The following is a 21,538-nucleotide window of genomic DNA, read 5'->3' on the forward strand; positions in this document are numbered from 1 at the left end:
GGGACAAATAATCACACTGGAGAGCCAAGACGCTGATACAGAACAAGCACTGAACAATGATTATAGTGGTAGAATTACCAGCCCTTACTGATACACAAGGGACTCCACTGCCCTTTAATATTTACATGGTTGGAGAGGAGTCTCTAATTAACTCCATATCTCACTTTTTTAATAACATGCACAGGGTCAGTTTCCCCCACATATTTTAGCAGTTGGATGCCAGCCCCGGATTCACCAACCTGCAGCAACCACTCTTTGATTAGGCTAGGCCTCAGCTGGAGGACTGTGTCCAATTTTGGTCACCAATGTATAGAAAGGATGCAGAGAAACTGGAAAGGATCCAGAGGTGAGTGACAAAGATGATCAGAGGGATGGAATACAAGCCATATGAGCAAAGGCCGAAGGAACTGGGTATGTTTAGTTTTGAAAAGAGGAGAGTAAGGGGGACATGATAGCAGTCTTCAAATACTTGAAAGGCTGCTGTAAGAAAGATGGAGAAATGTTGTTCTCTCTTGCCACAGAGGGCAGGACAAGAGGCAGTGGGTTCAAACTACAGCATAGCACAGGGGTGGGCAATTTACCGCCTGTGAGCTGCGTCCGGCCCGTCAGACCTTTTAATCCAGCCCTCGAGCTGCTGCTGGGGAGCAGGGTCGGAGGTTTGCCCCGCTCTGCCCTCCCAGCACTCCTGCCAGGGAGTGGGGTCGGGGACTTGCCCCACTCCGGCTCTCCAGCCGGGGAGTGAGGTCGGGGGCTTGCTCCCCTCCACCCGCCCAGCACTCCCCAGCCCCCAATGCACAATTCCTTGATGAGCACCATCTTCCCGCACGCAGAGCCACACTGTGCAGGCGCAGCCGGCACCGCTTACCCATACTTCACCGCGCTATTTCCGGGATCAGAACCTCGCCCCTACGCAGCAGTGCGCCCAATCCCCAAAGCGCCAGCCTCCTTGCGCCAACCTCCATCCAATGATCAAGGCCAGCAACATCGCAGGATACAACTCCTAATCAAGTCCAATTAGGAACCGCGAGCTCCTTCATCGACCAATTCCTGAGGCACCGCTCCTCTGAGAGATTCGCCTCATTCCTCATCAGCCAGTCACTGCCACCCGGACCCTCCCGGCCTCCTATGACCCCCTCCCTCGAGACTCTCAACCGCCCAAGGGCTGCACCCGTCCCAGCTAGGGTGCCTCCACCCGGGGTGGTGCCTGGTACAGCTGCCTTGGTGTCATTGCTGGGAGGGCCCCTAGGAGTACTGCCCCCGTAGAGCCCTGCCCCCCATGCCACACCCCATAAATCCCCCTCCTCCCACCTTGGTAATTTCATGAGCATTCATGGCCCGCCATACAACTTCTGTACCCAGATGTGGTCCTCAGGCCAAAAAGTTTGCCCACCCCTGGCATAGCAGATTTAGATTAAATCTCAGGGAAAGCTTCCTAACTGTAAAAACAATAGGACAGTGGAACAGATGCCTCAGGAGATGGTTGAAGCTCCTTCACTGGAGGTTTTCAAAAGGAGTCTGGATAGCATCTGTCTTGGAGGGTTTAGACACAACAAATCCTGCATCTTGTCAGGGGATTAGACTAGATGACCCAACCCTTTCTGTCCCTTCTAACTCTACGATTCTATGATTTCTCTCTGTTTGGTGTGGATGCAGGTTATTGGCTCTGAAAACCTGTACCAGCCACGTAAATCAATTTCATATCAAATTGGGTGTTTTCTTCCGATTAAATGATTCAGAGTCTCAGTTCCAGCAGGACAGTACTATTTGACAAAAGCGGTTAATTTGCACAGTCTACATGTGTGCTAGTCTAAAGCACATGCAGTGGTTTATGGGATCAGAATTGTCTCCTCTCTAACCCAGGAAAAAACCCCTCCATCCATTCTTATTCCCTGCTCAGCACCCATGTTTGCATCCAGATTTTCAAAAGTGATCTGCTCCCCTCTAGGCACCTGAATAAAAACCAGATTTTTAGAGTGTAGAGCTCCCAGCAGCCCACACTGTGACATCTATGGCCAGGTTTTCCAAAGAGAGCAGCACCCAATATGCTAAGCTCTTCTGAAAAGGTGTCCCCAGTTGTGGGGGTGCTGAGCCCTGCAGAACATTCTGACTGTGAACTTCTCTGTGCTTCTGTTTCCCCATCTGTAAAATGGGGCTAATACACCTGCCTTCCAAGGGGGTTGTGCCAAAAGATTATTTGAAATCCACTATAGAAGGGCAAAGACCTACATGAAGAACATGAAAGCTTGTGCTCTAATGTAGTGTTTGGCTAATGTTACTACAGTTGCTTCTTTCACCTACTTTTTGCCCCCCATAAGAGCTAGTTAGGTTTGTTTCTTTGTTAATATACCTGTGACAGAAGATTTGTATCTTAGCACTTAAGATAGAAATCACCTGGCGAGCAGCAAATGCTCTGTGGTGCTACTGCAAAACAAAGAATGGAAGCGGTCCCTCTGTACTACAAGGCTGAGATGTTCAAAGATACCTAGAAGATTTCGATACCCGGTCCCATTCATCTGAATGGGAAATGAGCATCCTGATTCCTTAGGCAGCTTTGAAAATCTCAGCCTCAGGGTTCAAGTCGTCAGTTTGTGGTATATTCTCTCAAAGCATCTGCATAATTCCCAGTAAAGAACCCATCCTGCATTCCTTGCACCCCTAACTTGACTTTGGTGGTAGTTCCGAGAATGCAGAATTGCCCTAAAATTAACACCACATGCAGTATTTATACAGATGAGTTTGTCCAACAGCCAGCACAATGGGGCCCTGGCCCAGAACTGGGGCTCCTAAGTGCTACTGCAATACAAATAATAAATAACAAACAAACAAATAAATAAATAATAGAAATTCCCAGATCACTGTGAGTGAACTAACCTAATCAACTAAAATTTACAGCTAAACTGTACAAGATGCACTGTAGGCAACATTGCTGCCCTGATCCTCAAAGCTGTGGACTGGGGCGAGGGGCGGTCATAGGATTTCTCTGTCTCTAGCTTCTAGGCTTCTATTCAGTAATGGGACTGGAGATTGTATTCTTTCAGCTTTGATTTGCTAAGAAGTAACCAACTGGCATTTTTCTACATATTTTCATGACGTCACAATTCAGTGTTCCATCACAACAACACTGAGCGCTTATGCAAATGGCACAGTCCGCTTTCCAGTCACTTGCACGAACATTAACCAGCCCTGGGAAGTAGGTAAGACTTACGATTGTGGTTTGACAGGTGGAGAAATAAAGACACAGGCAGGTTAAATGACTAGCCCAAGACCACACAGTATGTCTATACTGCAATTAAACCCCCATGGCTGGTCCATGTGGGCTGAGTTGGGCTCACGGGACTTGGGCTGCAGGGCTATAAAATTGTGGTGTAGACATTCGGGGTTCAGCTGGAACCCAAGCTCTGGGACCCTCCCGCCTCGTACCTATACAGAGTAATGATCGGTTATTCTGCAGCCATTTGATGTCAGTATCTGATGCACGAAAGGGATCTTTTCTTTATAGATCTGAAACCGGTTTATTCCTCTATCAGGCACTCAGGGCTTCACTAAGCATATAAAATTTGCATGCTTCAGTTCTCAGTAACTTTATTCTTTTAACTGAATTATTCTTGTGTCAGGCATTAATTTGGCTTCTAGGTACTTCATGAAATAGGAGGTTTTTACTTGACAACCAGTAGTAAAAGTATTGGGTCAAATTCAGCACCGAAGTGGGTGCAACTCCACTGAAGGCTGCTTACGCAAGCAGTGAATATTATCATGCGTGTGTGTGTGTGTGTGTGTGTGAGGAAGAGGGGTTCATATGGGTGTGAACGGAGCCTGTCTGTCTGTGGAATGAATCCCCATTTGTCACATGTACGTTCTCAGAAAGAGGTGGTGCTTGGAACATATGAAAACCTTGGCTGCTTCAGATAATATGTTCCCTGTTTAGAGGCTGTCACTGGGGTTAGAAATCTCTGCACTTCAATTAAATCTCATTCATGCCAAATGTAGAAATCAATAGAGTGCTTATGGAATCCATCAGCTGGCCAGGAAATGCCAAGGCAGCAGTGAGATGGGGGCAGGCTCAGGTGGGTCGCTTTGCCATCTGTAATCTGACGTGTCAGACTGCCAACTGGTTTCTAGTGCTTTCCTCCTTGCACTACTCACTTCAGGTTCTGATAATGGGCCTGACCCTGCAAGGTGCTGAGTGCCCTCGGCTCCCATTGGTTTCAGCGGGAGTTCAGAGTGCTCAGCGCCTCACAGGATCGGGGCCAGTTACCAAGATCCACACCTGCCCTCAGTTGCATCTCTTCTGCCCCCTTGTAGTCAGTGGAGCTGCATGGGAGAAGCTGAGGGCAGACTAAGAAAAGCTTTTAGGAATAGCTAAAGGGCACTATAGGTGTCTGGGGATGTTGAGAGCACTGAGCTGCCTTGAAGCAGGAACAGTGCCCAGAATCCAGCCAGATGTTCTTTGTCGGGGAAGTCGGTGGCAAAGAGAGCCTGACTCCCTGAATTTACAGGACTTGGGGCCCTGTCCAGCTCCCACTGAAGTCAATGAAAGTTTTGCTATTGACTTCAGTAGCAGCAGGCCCTTAGTTGCACTGCAGGATGGCTCTGCGTAGCCCCCTGGGAAGTGTATCTTTCCCCTCTGCCTTTAAGGGATAAAACAGACTTGAAATGCACTGTGTATAGCAGATGGCAGGAGAGCTGTTTGCACTGGGAGGTTGCAATGGCCTTGGCCTATTTTGAAGTCTTTTATCATAGCATCCCCCTGCTGCTCCGGCAGTCCATAATGGCAGCCCTGTGACTCCATGTTCTGCACAGCTCACTTCCCTCTTTCATTACCTCTGAGTGATGAGGAACGGGCCGATGGCAGCTCGGGGACTAACAGTCCAGGCAGAGCGGGCCATTCAGGCTCCAAGTGGAGTGCTGTTATAAAGCTAAAGCATATTTCAGACCCACTAAATGACTTAAATATTTTCTCAGTGATCCCCCTGTGCAGACAGCTATAGAAATTAGTTGGAGGGCTTTGCTAATGCAATTGCTGGTCTGAACCTGACAGCTGTCCAACAGCATTACAGTTCAGAGACTATTTTACACATCTATCTTTCCCTTTCAATATTTCCAATCATCTCTGCATTTCTCCTCTTGCTGTAGCTTTCTGATCATGCAACAAAATAGATCTGATTTGCAGAATGCCACATGCAAAGAATCCCCGACACAGACTCACCTGTGTGTGCATGACAGGGCTCCTGCTCCAGGCCATGCTACACTACCCTTGATTGAATTGTAGGGGATGTTTGCAATACTATTCTCCAGTCCTTTTCCAAGAAAGAGTATTTTTAAATTGTCTGCGTGAACCTGGGACCCAAGGACAGATTGTTTTTGTGTCTACGTCCATTGGCAGGGCCTGGCATTGGCATTGCCATGAAGCCATTCCCAAAAGGATTGTGCCGACCAGGTCCTGCCCTTGTAAGGGAGTGAGGTATTTATACTAATTCAGAGAAACAAAATCCCTGTAATTTAATAAAAGTCTTTCTTTTTTCACACAGGCATGCACACCCACACCCACCTCTTTCTCTTTGCTGAAAAACACATAGAATTTCAAAGGGGATGTATTTTCTGAGGAGTATTAGAATCCATAGGCTCACTTGGCTGAGTAAACTCCTAACCCATTAATAAATATATTAACACTCTACCTTTCTCTCACACCTTTCATCTGAGGATCTCAAAGCACTTTGCAGACACTAGTAGGTTTATCTTAAGGACTCTCCTGTGAGGCAAGGAAATATCATCATCTCCATTTTACAGATGGAGAAGCCAAGGCTGGGGAGGAAGGATGGTCTTGTGCTTATGCCTTGGGACACCGAGGTTCAATTCTGAGCTGCCACAGACTCTCTGTGCGACCTTGGGTAAATCTCCTAATCTATTTGTGGCCTCGGCTCCCTTTCGGTAAAATGAGGATGGTGTGAGAACAAACCCAGTAATGTCTGGGGAAGGGCTCAGATGCTGTGAGGACAGGGGCCATATCAATAGAAGACACAGAGGTGAAATTACGTGCTCAAGGTCAGAAAGCTGGAAATAGAACCCAGATCTCCTGCTTTCTGGGTCTGTGCTTTAACCACGAGATCGTGCTGCTATCTTCATATACCTACCCCCTCTGCCAAAGACTTGTAGGCATTTTACAATACAGAAAACAATGACAAAAACAGACACAGTTAAAAGAAACAAGCCCAAAAAAATTACGACGGGACAAAACCCCTTGTGTATTCCCAGTTGGATGACTAAAGGATAAGAAGAAGGAGAGGAGATTGTCCTAGTTTACAGGAAACTGGGAAGGATATTTCAATTGCAAATTGTACTGTGCGTATTTTCCCCATGGTTTCATTCTTTTAGGAATATTTTTAATAAATCCCACCATGTCTCCTAGCCTCTAATTTGCAAAGTGGTAACTTCAGGATTTCAGTGTCTTCTGGCAACATGAACAATGGCTAAGGACAATTGTATCAAAACCAAAGGCACATTTTTTAGGTCACTTCTGTCACAGCACAAATAGGACAAGGACTCTCAGAACTACAGCCACTAACCAGTCTGGATTGGATACAGGAATTTTCACTTCCTGGAACTGGGCATCACCAATAAATGTGTACAGGATACTGGAGAGCAAGATATTCTTGCAATCAGCATTTTGTAAATCAAGGCAGCTGTTTTGCCAACATCTTAAAGCCACATTACCTGCAGTGTAATGAGTGAGTGCAACAGTCCTTTGTATGAGTAAACTGAGTCCTTTGATTGTGTCTGGACTTGTAATGATTCTTTTAAAATGTAACTGTGTGGTGTGTGGGCAGTAAATATGAGGGTCCAGAGCAAAATGATACCTATAGGCCTGTTTATGGCGTGAGAACACAGTGAAAGCTCTGCAGAGAAAGGAGTATATCTGAAGACACATCGGCCCTTTTAAAATTAGAACTAATTATGTGGTGACCTCTTCCTTTCAGAAAGCTTCTTCCTCAACATCCCAAAGGAAACAGCCGCTAAAAGCACCTCAGATAAAAGCGGCCCGGTTATTATGTGGTCAAGGCATAATGTACCGCAGCAAGTAGGCAACATGCTCTTCCAAAACACCTATTCTCATTCTCTTAAAGTCCATATGGCCTTCAGGAGCCAAGGTGTCTTCATGACTCCTTGAATAGGCTGGTATGTATAGAGGGAAAGGGAAAGGGGAAGCAGCTACAGTTAACAGAGCATGACATGAACAAGGTGGACCTGGTTTTACCTTTTCTGTTGTGGTTTCGGCTGTTAATTGGAGAAGGCAGTGTCCTCACCAGTGAGTGTCCAAAGAATGGGTCAGACTTTATGCACTTCTCTCGTGACTGCTACCTTCATGCCACATGGTTGTTACTCTGACCTACATTTTCAAGAGACTAGTGACTTTGGGTGCCCAACCTGAGACACTTTAAGGGGCCCTGATTTTCAGAAGGCAGGTGCTCAGCACTTGACTAAAAATGAGGTTCCTTTACAGAATCACAAGTTGGGCCTCTACAATCACAAGCCCTCAGCTTTTACCTGGATGGGGCGGGGGAGGAGTCAGTGATAAATGAAAACTGTTTCCCATTTAAACAGATATAGTCCTTGATCTCTAGTGCTCAGAGTAGATCACACAGCCTATCTCCTGCCCACGCACACAGGACACACGCACACACCCTGCAGACTCTGGACACGGCTTCATTTTCTCCTATGTTATTATTAAATCATCTTTTCAGTGAGTCTACCCAACATCCCCTCCCCTCCAGCCCCAACCCTCTTCCCTCCACACACACCCCAGGGCCCTCTTTCTCTGTCCAGGTAGCCAGGAGAAGGCCAGGAGTTCCCAGATTGGCTGGGCCGTGTGTGCAAAGCAGTGAAGTTACACTTCAGTGACCTGGACCTCTCCCCAGCTCCCATTACGGGGACACTGAGTCACGGCACAAGAACAGTGTCTCTCAAATGTGTTAACGCTCAGGAGGACCCTGGAGAGCCCAGCACCGACTGGAAGTGTATGAGCATTTCTCTGCCGGGAAATGACACCTGCTAGGGGGGGAAGAGCTTTACGAAGGGCAGGGGAAGCGGGGCGAGCTTTGCAATTTCCAGCATGCACAGATAGAAGCAGGAGACTCCGATGAGCCCTGCTAGCCACCAAGGCTCCCCGCCAGGTATTGTCTGCTCCTTACCTGCCTCCACGAGGAACAGGCTGGCATAGCTAAAATAAAACAACAGGGCTGCGTTGATGTAGATGAAAAAGTGATCCATCCTCCAGAGAGGGTGCATCCTGCATCCCTGTGCCGACGGCTCAGGCCCGGGCTCCAGCGCAGGGGGGGAAAGACCCTGCCGCACCGGTTCAGGGGAGGCAGCGGGAGCCCAGCGCCTCTTCCCGCAGGCAGGGACCCGGCGCGGGCATCTCAGGACCGCGGACAGTTCCCCGGCGCTGCGGCTCCACGATCCATCGCTCCGCCCGGGGCGGGAGGGGGACGTCTCGCTGCTCCGCCGCTCAGGGCTGGCTCCTTCGCTCCGGCTCCCGGGGCAGGTCGGCGGGGCGGCGGCCGGGCTGCGGGGAGGGAAGAGCGGAGGGGCTGAGCTCCATGGGGCTGCTACGAGCCGCGAGCCGCTGCTGCAGCGGGGGAACGTGCCCCGGCCGCCAGCTCCATTCATGGGAAAAGGCTCCCCCCCGTCCGTCCCCCCCCCCCCAGATCCCAGCCCGGTCTGCGCGTCATCAGCAACCGGCCCACCCCGCCCGGGCAGGGGGGACGGGCGCCTCCCAGCCCCCCGCCCGCCAGCCCCTGCTCGGACCCCCGGCCAGCTCCGGGGGACCCGCCGCTCCTGCCTCTGCCCCGCAGCCGCCCCCCAGTCTCGGAGGCAGGAACCAGGGCGATGGGATGGGAGCGAGCCGGAGGCTGCCTTGTGTAACCACAGCCCTGCACAACCTGGGGAATAACCTGGCTGCTTCGCTGCCTCCTCCGTAGGCTGCACCTGGTTCTGGGGCTGGGGGCCCAGGGCGATGCTCTCCTCCAAGAAAGGCCAGTGTTCAGCGGGTCTGGAAAATTCTCCGGAAGGCTCCAGCTACTAGCTGTGGTGTGTAACCTATGGCTTAAATCAGCCTCTGTACCAAAGGACTGGAGCGTAGCTAATGTAACAGGATTTTTAAAAAGCCTCCCTAGGATTCTGACCATGACGAGCCAGCCTAAGGAACAGAGTGGCCAGACACACAGACGAAAGGGAAATCATGCCTCACCAATCTATTGGCATTCTTTGAGGGGGTCAACAAGCATGTGGACAAGGGTGAACCAATGGATACAGTGCACTTGGACTTTCAGAAAGCCTTTGGCAAGGTCCCTGAGCTAACGAGATATAAAACCAAGGTCCTAACCAACAAGAGGGGTGCTAATCCTGGTGTCCTGGCCAAATTCAGTTTGGGGTCACTACCTTCTGTCTCCTTAAACGTTCCCCTGCAGTGTCATTCAGGTGGGATATTTTTCATTTCCTATCTTAACCTGCTGTGCATAGTTAAGCAGATGCAATGTTTCATCCCAGGAGTAGTTACATTTAAGTGGTGGGTAAGGTGACCCCTGCCTATGGTTTGGAATGCAGTAAGAATTATTATGTATTTACCTCTATCATTGCCTGGTCTTTCCCCCTTTTCTGAGGACAGTTGGTTCAATCTGAATTTGTAATGAGGGAAATAATCAATTGCTGAGTCCCCTCCCCCTGAATTTAGCCCAGAAAACTGTGACTCAACCAGAAATGTCTGGTAGATGAAAACTTTATGATGACTGTTCTTGCCATCCCAGCAGCAAAATCTCGCAGCACAATCAAGAATAACTCCAGAAAACTCTCTGTAAAGTACACATAACTTTCCCTCAGCAGATGCCTAAAGCCATGGTCCAGAGCAGGGGAGTGGAAAATCTACCTGAGAACTGCAAGCAAAGATGGACCAGCTGGTCTTTCTTTCCCTCCCCTGTTGGCCAGAAGTACAATTGTTTAGCCAGATCCCAGCTGGAGTGTAAGCTCAATGTACTCTTCTCCTTGTGCTCTGGGGGCTTGTTTGTGAGGGTACTGGGGAGATAGCTGGGTGCAGAATCTGCTATGGAGCTGAGCTGAGTAAGTCAAATGGGTACCATCCCCCACCCCACCACCACACACACATTGGCATGACTGTGCCAGTCCTTCTCATGGACTTCATTTCACATATCATTTATTTCATGTAGCATGGTCTTGTGGATTGGGCACCAGACTAGGGTTCTTCTGTTTCAAGCTCTGCCATTCACCTGCTGTGTGAACTTGGGCAAGTCGCTCCCTCTCTGCGTGCCTCTGTTTCTCCTCCCACCTTTGTCTTCTTGCCTGTTCGGACCATAAGCGCTTTGGGGCAGGGGATGTCGCTTACTCTGTGTATGTATAACACCTAGCACAACGGGGCCCCAAACTCGATTCAGGCCTCTGGGCGCTACTCGAACCCAGATAATAACGAATTCCAAATCCGTTCCTGGTGAAACTCCACAGACTCCAGTAGAGTTACGCCAGAATTTCAGTTGGCCTATTGCAGCACAGGTTGTTGCAATGGGATTTTCTGGCTCACTCCTGTGCCCCCAATGGCTAGCTATAAGGTGCCCTCGCCCGTAGTGACTATTGGTGCTCGGCGGTGGTGACACTTTATTATCAAGGATTAATTTAGCCAATACAATTAGCTAGGCTCTAAATTCAGAGTTTACGAGTATTAGATGTGACACTAGCATTAGATGTGCATTTAGGTTAATGAAGCTGGCAGCGTTCTGATTTATGGTAACTAGTTGAAGGGAACAGAGGCAAATTTCCAAACTTGTGTAGAGCCTGTCAGCAATATGTCACTGAATAGGCAGACCCAGCTCTTGGCAGTTATGGCAGGTACTGTAGCAATCTCAGGAGGCTGACAAAAATTAATCCTTCAGACTCTGTTAACCTCATATGCTGAGCCCAACTAAAGACAAGATTTAGAGCCAGTAGCAGCGGCATCCTAGAAAGAGGAGCAGACATTCTGTTCATATTCATGTGGACCGGCATGCTTTCAGACCATTGTGGTGTAATGTGGTCATGCCTGGGTGGGCAAGTGGTTATAAGTGGGGTGGCCAACACATGGTCTAATGCTGCTCATGGAGTTACCCAAAGTAGCCCTCTGGCCATACTAATTTTCAATGCAGAGTTGCAGCTTGCAGAGACTACAGGTCCCACCATGCAATGCTCCATCTTGAGCAATAGCCAGACTGCACTGCATGCTGGAACGTGCAGGTTCTGTGGACCACGTCTCTGGACAGCTGCAATCACCTGCTTTCTATCTGTCTGTCTAAGGTAGGTATATATAGCACCAGTCACTACAATATCTTGACACTGTTGCAAATTAAATGTGGCTCTCAGGCTCCTGGCAAGTTGTCAGTCTAGACCTCTCTGTTAGATAAAGTTCACTTTATGGGCCAGTAGCTCTTCTCAGTTACATCCGTACAATGGAGTTCCCCAGTGACAGGCGAATGTGCCATGGTCTCTGCTGCTTTTCTCTCTCTGCATCCTTTCAGAATGGAGGTGAGAATTGTACTAGGAACTACATGTCTGTGAAAGATGCTGCAGCAAATAGCAGTGTATTGCAATTCACCATATTGGATTAGTATTTGTTATTTGTAATGAAATAGCATCTAGATGCCCTGACTGGGCATATTATGCTTGACACTGTACATGCACTTAGTAAGTGACAGTCCCTGCTTCAAAGAGCTTACAGACTCCAGAGAGAAAAGGAAAAGTTATCCCCTTCCTACAGATGGGAAACTGAAGCATGGAGAGATTAAGTGATTTGCACACAGTCGCTGGCAGAGCCAGGGAACAAATCCAGATCTCCTGTCCCAGACCATCAGACCATCCTTCCTCAATTTTAAATGATTATTTCCAATGCCTACTCCAAGCGTTGAGTCTGCATTCATTCACTAGCGCTGTACCCCAACAATCAGCAATGCTCACACCCCCTCCTCCTTTGGGATCTGGGTTCTGCATGGACGAGTCTCTGTCCACCTGGAATGTTTGTGAAGGAGCGTATCCCAGAAGAGCCTTTAATCGCTGCAGGGAGATGTATCTCCCTCTACACACTCCTGTCTGATTCACAGCTGTGCAGGGGTGCTCGGCTCCTTACAGAAGCTCTGCAGCTGATTGTGCTGCAATTAAATTACTCTCAGTTAATGCCTTTCATCTCCTGGCTGGTAACAGATTAAATTTTCAGCACTCCAGACAGAGAAGGTGTGAAGGAAAGCAAGGAAGGGAGGAAGAGAGTGAATGAATGTAAGAGATGCCTGAGGGTCAATTCCTGACTGGGTGTTACACTCAGTCTGGATGTGCTATAGGTCCATTGTTACTCTTTAAGGGACTCTGAGGGACACTTAGCCCCTGGCAGGATCAGTCTCTAAGAGAGAGATTTTTGATTACAAAGTGGTTCCCAAAGGTTACCTGCTCCTTATAGATTAATTCCAGTGTGACCCTGGTAAGACCACCGGCCTCTGAATTCCACCTGCTCCAATCCTTGGATAGAGATAAGGCACTTGACATGATCACTGATGGTACATTAAACGTATGTCCCAACAAAACCATAGCTGCTTAGGAATGTCAGAACTGTCACTATGCTGTGCACTGCGACTTCTGGGAACTTGGTGGCGATTGCTAGGATTAGTACGCAATGCCTTCACCCTGCACTGAAAGGACAGGCACCTGCCAAACGAGCTAAAGGAGACCCTCCACACTCTGTTAGCAATGCAGAGTCTACGACACACAGCTGCCCAGTTTGGATTCTATCCAGTAGTGGTTAGTGGTGTGCGCACACACACACTCATTATACTACACGTTTCTTTAAATCTAATTCTACAGAGATCTTTGTAAGGCTCATAATCTTGCACCACCCCAGATCTCACTCAGGGGGACAGCATCCTGACTAGCAAAAAAATGCCTAGGCCAGCTGTGCTACTTGTGAACACACCTTTATGCTCCCATCCCCATTATCCATCCCAGAAGTAGCCAGAAGCCAAGCCACTTACTACCTCGCCTTTCAATGTGTCAGAGGAAAGACTGAAAGCATAATTAAAACCACCCCCAACTAGAGCTGACAATTAAAACTTAAAACCAATTTAGGTCACCCAGCACAATGTACGTCCAATATTTCTGACAGAAGCACTTCAGTGGCCCACCCACTGCCTCTCTTTAGGTGGAATTATAAATCCAGTATTAATTGCAAGATGTATCTTTTGGATTCCTGTGATTGTCAGACAAAGCTTTTATATGACAGTTGAGCCGAGTGGAAGCTTATAACTCTGTTGTTTACCTAGTGACGAGTGAGCAGGGCTCAATCTGGCACACCAAGGCATGGAAGATTTAGAACTGCGTAGGACCAGGAAGGCCGATGACTTATTCCAAAAGGTGAGTTCATGAGAATTCAAGCCAGGTTGGCATCGGGGTTTGGAAGGGCTGTGGCTACTTATTGCCACTTCTCAGGAGGAGAAAAATAACAACCCCAAATTGCATCACCAAAAGAAGGGCCTTACCTCGTACAGGCAGGCTGCTCCTTCCTTCTGCCTTGTGATCCACACCATTTTGCATGGAGCATAGTGTAAAGCCACAGGGTCAGTAACAGCGCTGCAAGCCTCACTGAGATTGTAGGGATGGGACCATGAGCATGGGCCCTCCCTTAGGCCCCATTTCAGGAAGGTATTTAAGCATGTGCTTAACTTTAGGTGCCCAGGTAATTCCATTGATGTCAATGAGAGTGCTTAGGCACTTAAGAGATAGGCACAGACTTAAGTGCCTTGCTGAAGCTGGGCCTTAAGCACCAATCAGTGAGAGTGAGGCTTGGCGAATCTGGCCACATAGTCTGTTTACTAGATTCCCCAGCGGTGAGGGTACAGGGAGGTCTCATAGGGCATTTTGAATGAGAACAGCTAGTAGGCAGACAGGATTCCAGCCTTTCGAGCTGCGTGGCCCAGAAGAGTAGGTGTTTGGGGGCCTCAGGGTATGTGAGCTGAGCTCTGTAGGGAGGTGCGCCCAGTGCCCAAAGCCCGGCCCCATGCCAGGCAGTCAGGAGGAACAGCTGGGGCCCCCAGCAGAAGCGCTCATGGCAGGGCTCCCACAGATAGTCTCCAAGAAGGAGAGAGATGGGGATCCTCTGGGAAGATGTGTTTGCAGAAAACTAGCAACACATGCACATGGTAGCAGCCCAGATGTGCCTCCTCAGGCAGATGGAGGTATCTAGCCCTGCCCTTCCTGGTTGTGTTAACAGAGAGCTGCAGACGGGCTGAGCTGAGGAGCTGGCAGAGCAGCTGATGGGTAGGTTTGGCAACAAGGACTCCAGATGGCAGCTGCTAAGGCTTCTGGTGAGAACCAGCTCAGCTGTTGTGTGGTTAAAAATGACCCATTTGCACAAAGATCAGCATTGATCCTTCCCTGAATTCTTGCTCTCCCTAAGGCCCAGCCATGGAGCAGGGGCCTCAGCAAGAATCCCCCTCTGTCTGGCAGACACCTCCCAAGAAGCTGTTCCCTGGCTGCTCAGAGGCTCCATCAAATGTCTCTTTCCCTGCTGGTCCCCAGCTGCAGTCTGTAGCCTCTGATCCTCAGAGCAGAACACCCTTTCCCCCAGTGACCCAGAAACAGAGAGGCTCAATGGGTCAAACTCATCTGTGGTGTAACTCCACTGATACCCTCAGGGGTGTAAGTTCAGGGCAGAAGGTGATTAATTGAAGTCAGGTTTAATTTGATCCACTCCAGGGCTTTCTCCACCCCTTCCCCTGCCCCACCCCCCACCAAGTCCTGGATCACTTACTGATGGGCGGGAACTAATTTCTCAGCAACTGGTGTGAGGATCACAAGGGATGAGTGGTGGACTTTATGCGTCTTCTATGTCACCTTTTGTGTGTGTGTGTGGGAAGCTCCTTGTGGAAACCTTCTGAACCCTCTCCCTGTGGAACTGACTCTGTAACTGATCTCAGTGGGTTTCTCCAGAGGAAACAAGCAGATCTGCTGGCCCATGGCTCCATCACGGCAGAGATAGCTCTGGGGCTGTGTCATTAGGAATCATGTGAGTGTGTATGGGACAGGGCAGGAGACCAAGAATAATACTTGGTTCTTCTCCCTCAGACTACATCCAAAGGTCTTAACCTGCTTTGCAGATACCATGGATCAGCCCCAAGAACACGCCTGGAGGTGGATTAGATTGTCCCCCTTGTACAAATGGGGAAACTGAGGCATAGAAAGGCACAATGACTTGCCCGAAGGCATGCCCTGAGTCAGCATGGCAGAGCTGGGACCTGATCCAAGATCTTCTGATTCTCAGTCTCGTTCTTGGGGACCACATCTCCCAAAGGGTGGTATAAGCTATCGGAGACCTAACTCCCTGGAATTTGTCATTGGACCCGATTCACCAAGGTGCAGCCTACACACAATTCCAGTGCGGAAGCTGTAGGAACTTATCACCTCTGTAAACCAGGCCCATCCCAGACCTGCCCCTAGAGCATGGTTCCATCTGGTCCCAGGGCAGCTGGTGAGCCTGAGCCTAGATCCGCTCCCTCCAGCTCCTCCCAGGGGCTGGGCTGCACTGTGTCTGCTGGGAGCAGCACAAGCAAAACTTGAGTGCCAAGGCCACTTCATTATGACATTAAAAAGCGAGAGTAAATCATTTTTATGGTCCAAGACAATTAGGATCCTTCCCTTTTTGGCCCAGGCTGCCTCACACGCAGACTGTTAAAGAAATGGATGAAGTGCCTGTAGATGGCACAGTTACTGTTCTCTCTGCTCGTCTCTGGGAACCTAGGTTCGGATCCTGAGTAGCCCAAAGGGTGTGAATGCCTCCTCCTTAAACCCTCCTGCTGGGTATTTATCCACATCACAAAACAAAGTGACAGGGACAGCAGAGGGTGCTGCAGGTTGGGGTGCATGGGCATTGGCAGAGCTGTGGGTGTGAGCCCAGGACTGGAATATCACAGGGTGCTGCTGGCTGGGTCTTAGGGGCATTGTCCAAGCCACATATAGGAGGTTCAAGATTAAAAGAGCAGGAGGAAGTGCGTCAGGGCCGAGCTGCATTAGCAGAGCACTTGGAGGAGTCTTGCCCAACAGCTGCGCTCTCCCTGGCTAGCACCAGCGCAGGTCGGGTAGCCCTTCACTTCGGTGAGCGCTAAATCCAGCTCCAGAAATCGAATGAGAAAAATACCAAACCTGGAGGGATGTTGGCGAAAGGAAAGTGGGTTTGGCTTTTTTTCTTAACTGTGCAATTGGCTGGCGCAGGCACAGGGAGGATGCTGACACAAACATGATTTCCTAGGGCAGCTCCAGAGACACACACGCTCCCTCCCCATCTGCGTGAAGGCTGAGTTCAGCCCGAGGGGGCTTATGAGAATTCACGACTCATTTTCGGGAGATTGCAGAGAAAGAAGATGCTTTGAACACACAGCAACAGGCCCAGCTGCCCCCCACCTCCTCCTGTCTCCCTTCCCTAACCACCGAGGAAGGATCCTGCAGCCCCAAGACTGATCGCTCTGTCTCACAATGCAATGAGGCACAATTAATCAAGACTTGAAGGCTGCCTCGACCGTGGAGTGGAGTGAACAGGACAGAGAGACACAACTGGCAGTTCCCACTCGTCTCCTGGCAGTTTTATGATAATTGGAAGGAGAAACAGAAGTAATTAACAGGCGCCTGACACAGGGAAAATTAAATACTTGGGCCTTTTCCCCTTCAGTCATACTTAATCCTAAAGACTCAGTAGAACGTCCAACTCAAACAGCCCAGAGGAAGAAAGAACCTCTCTTCAGCCATCATCCCCACTGTCTGCACAGCCACAGACCACACACACAAACACTCTGTATGCCACACCCATCCTGCACACGCAGACACACTCCACGCACACCCTTTACACACTCACATATGCGCATGCACACACAGGTAATACACAGACACTGTGCACACTCTGCCTAGACAACCAACCAGCACACCACACGCCGTGCACACCCTGCCCCTCTACACCCCCCCCCCCATTCTGCATGTGCTCCCACCAGGCACACCCTGCCCCCCCCCCACTACACACAACATATATCCTATGTACATACACCTCCTCCACAATCCTACATTTGCACACCCTGTATAAACACCCTCCCAGGCTCATCCGGTGTATATACATACACCTTACATGCACACACCATGTGCAACACACACGCATACACCACATGTGCACCCTGTGGATCCACATGCACATGGCTTTGAGCAACACTTACCAGGACCTAGCTTTGGAAGAGAATGAGCTTCCACAGAGCCCTGACAAGAGAGAGCTGTCCCCATTCATTCATTCCAGCTAAAGGACTCAGAGAGCCCAGGCTTGCTGGCCAGGAGTCCCTGCCACAGGTGGAGTGTCTCTGCATGACAGCTGCTCCCTGATCTACCAGCTGCTGAGACGTCTCTGCCCTTCCAAAGCCCTTGGAGAAGAACTGCCCTTGGAAATCCTTCCCACCTTCTACAAGGGGGTACTGGGAGTGGAGGTGGAATGCTGGGGAAGAGGTGGGCCATGGGGTGGCTTTAGTTCTCTGATATTTCAGCTGCACGGGGATTTCCCTTTGTTTATGGCACCAGCTTTGGGGATGGGGATGAGTCTAACACAGACAGAGAGGCTGGGCCAGTTCCTATTCTGGCCTGTTAGACTCTAAAGACTTCAATAGAGTAATTCCAGCTATACCCCAGCCCTGAACATGGCCCAGTGTTTTCTCCTTTGGCCCCACACAGCTCATCGGCACTAGAGAAGGGATGGGACATGACAGGACAGGTCCCCCTGATGCCTGGGGCTCCTCCATTCATCTCCTTCCCCTGGTTGTGGGAAGTGTATGCAGGCAAAGGGCAGAGAGAAAGGAGGCCCCTGAGCTCCCAGCCCAGACTCACCTCCTTGCCTCTTCACACACCTGCTTTCAACACTGCTGAGCCTAGATTGTGCAGGTGACTCTTCTGCCTTCCAGGTGGAGAAGGGAAGCCAGGCGGCCTCTGCCTCCCTCTTTCGCTGGCAGGGTCCCCCTGTTGCACCCAGGGCTGCTGGTCGCTATCCTGAGCTGCATTTCTTCTCGTCTGGGGCAAGAGGCACTGCGGGGGGCACGACTCCACCCTTGCTGACATTCCTCCCCGCCCCCTGCAAAGCCCAGCTGCCACTGCCCAGAAAGGAAAGTGACACCAGACACTGCTGCTGCCCCTTGGAATGCCATGGGGCCTCCTGGATGAGACAATCCCTTGCCGGCTGCTCAGCTGTTCTTTCCTTCACCAGTGCCTGAGCTCCCTCCACCCCACACCGTCTCTCTGTAGGATCAGGCGGGATCAGCTTTCCCGGGCCTGAGAGAGGAGGAGTGTTGTGGTAACAAGGGAACTCTAAAAAAGAGAATCTGAGATTCCTAGGACAGACAAAGCAGGAGGGCTGGACAACACGTCTCCAACCAGCCCTACAAGAGGTTAGCAAGGGAACCACTGAGCTCCCGGCAAACCTCCGGGCCAGTTCAGGCCTGTCTGGGGAACCCAGCAAAGACATCCAATAGGGTATCCCCAGACTGCAAGCCCCAGACTCAGTGTGAGACAAATGCCTGTCCCAGGCCTCTGGGCACGCTCAGTCCCCCAGGGTCTTGGGGTGGGGAGATAGGAAGCTGGTTCTAACAGAAGCATGCGAAAGGGAGCCCCAGGGGGACAACTCTGCCGGGAAGGAGGTGGGGTGAAGTAGCACGGGGGTCTGTGCTAAGAGCTCTACCCAACATCGTGATTTGTACAAGGGTTTGGGGGTCAGAGCAAATGAAGAAACCCAGAGTCAGACATGAGGGTTTGGGATAGTCCACGTGATTGGGCCAGCAGAGGTGAGGAGCCAAGGGAGGGGCTCTTTAACCAGGGCTGCAGGAAGTTGGAGAGCACCAGGAGGCAAGAGGTTAAAATAAAACAGGGGCTTGGCAATCTTTATCCTGCTGGAGAGGAGTAGCTGCTGTCAGGATCGATAGAGAGCTTCCATTTCTTTCAATAGGAGTTAGGTGCCTAAACACCTCAGGCTCTGGGCCTTCACCCTCTAGCAGGAGAGGCTCATGGTTTTAGCGCTGAAGGTTTCCGGTTCAAACCCTGCTCTGGGCCAGTCACACAAATCCCAGTAAATGGTACTGGCTACAGAATGTCCCAGGCTATGACTTGATATCATATCCGAGGCTATCATGTCCCCGGCTATGACTTGATATCCGAGCTACAGCCTCCAGCAGGTGGAAAACAGGGCAGACACTGAAGCAGCTCAAGGGAAGCAGGTGGGCCTGGCAACAGTGGGTCTCAGCTGCTGTGCTGGGCTCCATCTGAGTGCTGGGGCCAGAGATGGCTGTGACTGTGTGACAGGATGTGAGTGGAATAAGGCCAGCTGAGGAGGGAGCTGGGCTCTGCTCTAGCCAGGAGGGGAATTTTCCTGTTGCTGTGTACCCCCCTCGGGGGCGACTGTGTTGGGGCCTTTTGAGTTTGATGGACTGATGCGGACACACGCCCACTCACATAGCCAGACTCTTGCCGTCTGGAGAGAGCTGTGTCACTCAATGGCTTTGAAGCCTCTGCTTTTATTGTTTTACCAATTGTAAAGGTCAGTCGATAGTGCATCGACCGCGTTGTCATTTGCCAGAGACTGTGCTCCAGAGGCCTTTCCGTGCTTTGGTCCTTGCAGCTGCTGCAGCCTCTGGCTGTTCATTACTCTTTGGATTGGGAATGTTGGTATTTCTGAGAGATGGAGAGCACCAGGAACACAGCAGCTGGGCAAGATTTGGAGAGGGTGTGAAATGCATTAACCTAAGCAAGACAGAAGTGAGGTAACAGGTAATCAGTGCTGCAGCCTCTGATGCCTACGTCAGCCATGAGCCTTGAGCTGGACTGCAGCATGGACAGACACACGCCTGAACTCCTGGGACTCAGTACCAAAGAGTGCCAGCAGCTGCCCTAGCCAGAGGGAGACAGGGCCAGAGGGCAGACAGCCAAGGAGCCCTGGGCAGTCCAAGAGTGGCTATGTCTTACACAGATCTGACACGGAGTGGGAGGGGAAAAAAGCTTTCCCTCTTCTGCACAGACAGTTCTTGGATGGGGCTGCAACAGAACAGAAGCCAGGGGTCCTTGCTAGCTGGGGTACAGTGTGTCCACCTTCCAGATGGATAAAACATAGTGAGGTGGCTAATTTGTTTGCACCACGAAACCTCACAGCCTTCCCCAGTAAAGGGTCCCAAAGACTCCACAGGTTTCAGAGTAGCAGCCACGTTAGTCTGTATTCGCAAAAAGAAAAGGAGAACTTGTGGCACCTTAGAGACTAACACATTTATTTGAGCATCAGCTTTCGTGGGTTGGCAGCCAGCAAATGCCTGATCCTCTCCCTGGCTGCCAAAACCTTCCAAGGTTCATTCTCTCCTTCCTCCACCCCCCACCCCCTGTCCTGCCTTCTGTCCATTCAGCATGTGCATTTGCAGCATGGCGACAGTGACTGGAATGTGGATGTGGGAGGCACCCTGGGCGAGTGCGTCAGAGCTTGGCACGCCGGTCACTTCCCCTGGCTGTGTGCACACAGGCAGCTGAGTGATGCAGTGCAGAGGCCACAGGCCAGTGAAAGTTGCTGTCCAACGCGATACCAATACCCGTCTCTTGCACAGCACCTCTCAACCCCCTCCACTGACATGACTGAACCCCACCTCAGAACCCCTCAACTAGGCAGCTCAGGATCATTATCCCCATTTTACAGGGTGGGAAGCTGAGAGGCAGGGAGGGGGCAGAACTGGGGTAAGGTTACTCAGAGAGGCAGCAGGAGAGCTGGGACTAGAACCCAGGAATCCTGACGCCCAGAGCTGCCCACTAGTGCCCCAAGCCACACTCCCTCCCCTGGACTAACACCATGATAGTGTGATGATTGCTGATGCGAGGTCTTTCCCTTCCCCCAGCAAGTGCTACTCATGGCGGGGGATGGGGATGCTTTGTCCTAACTGACTCCTGTCCTTCCTACCTGGGCAATGGGCCTCTGCGGGGCACCCAGTCCCTCCACCAGCCCCGGGAGTGAGCAGGGGGCCCTGTGGGATTAAAACACCTGTAGCACCTGCCCTTGCTGGCGGGAATGAGTGGTAGGAATTTGCTGCCATCTGCTGTCACTACTGTGTCATTGCAGCCCTCATGCCAAGTTTGCTTTAGATCAAGGGCCTCAAACTCAAATGACCACGAGGGCCACATGAGGACTAGTACATTGGACCGAGGGCCGCACCACCGGCCGCTTCCCCAGCCCCGCCCCCACTCCACCCCTTCTGTGAGGCCCTGCCCCTGCCCCGCCTCGTCCCACCCCTTCCCTGCCCCCATTCCAACCCCTTCCCCTTGCTGGGGAGAGCAATTCTCCAGGGGACCCACAAAGGGAGGCTGCTGAGGGGATAGATGGAATGACCTGGCCATGCCCCCCACCTCACCCCTTTTGGGGCTGGGCTGGATCTCTGCAGGCCCCGTTGCAGCTGCTTCTTTCTGCCATAGCTTCCCTGCAGTGGGC

General features: G+C 50.7%; 1 protein-coding gene across 3 annotated transcripts in view; it reads right to left on the reverse strand.

Moving 5' to 3' along the window:
• Positions 1–9,080, reverse strand: part of FNDC5 (fibronectin type III domain containing 5) — a 32,982-nt gene extending 23,902 nt beyond the window's left edge. For 2 of the 3 annotated variants that reach the window (XM_037882020.2, XM_007067583.4), the window contains exon 1: positions 8,187–8,675. In XM_037882020.2, coding sequence (XP_037737948.2) covers positions 8,187–8,664 — 478 coding nt within the window. In that variant the 5' untranslated portion in view covers positions 8,665–8,675. Of the gene's footprint in view, positions 1–8,186; positions 8,676–8,948 lie in introns of those variants that run through there. The other variant, XM_043532400.1, reaches the window with a different exon arrangement.
• Positions 9,081–21,538: the final 12,458 nt, after the last annotated feature.

The sequence above is a fragment of the Chelonia mydas genome, chromosome 19 (genome assembly GCF_015237465.2).
Source record: "Chelonia mydas isolate rCheMyd1 chromosome 19, rCheMyd1.pri.v2, whole genome shotgun sequence".
In the NCBI taxonomy this organism is placed as follows: Eukaryota; Metazoa; Chordata; order Testudines; family Cheloniidae; genus Chelonia; species Chelonia mydas.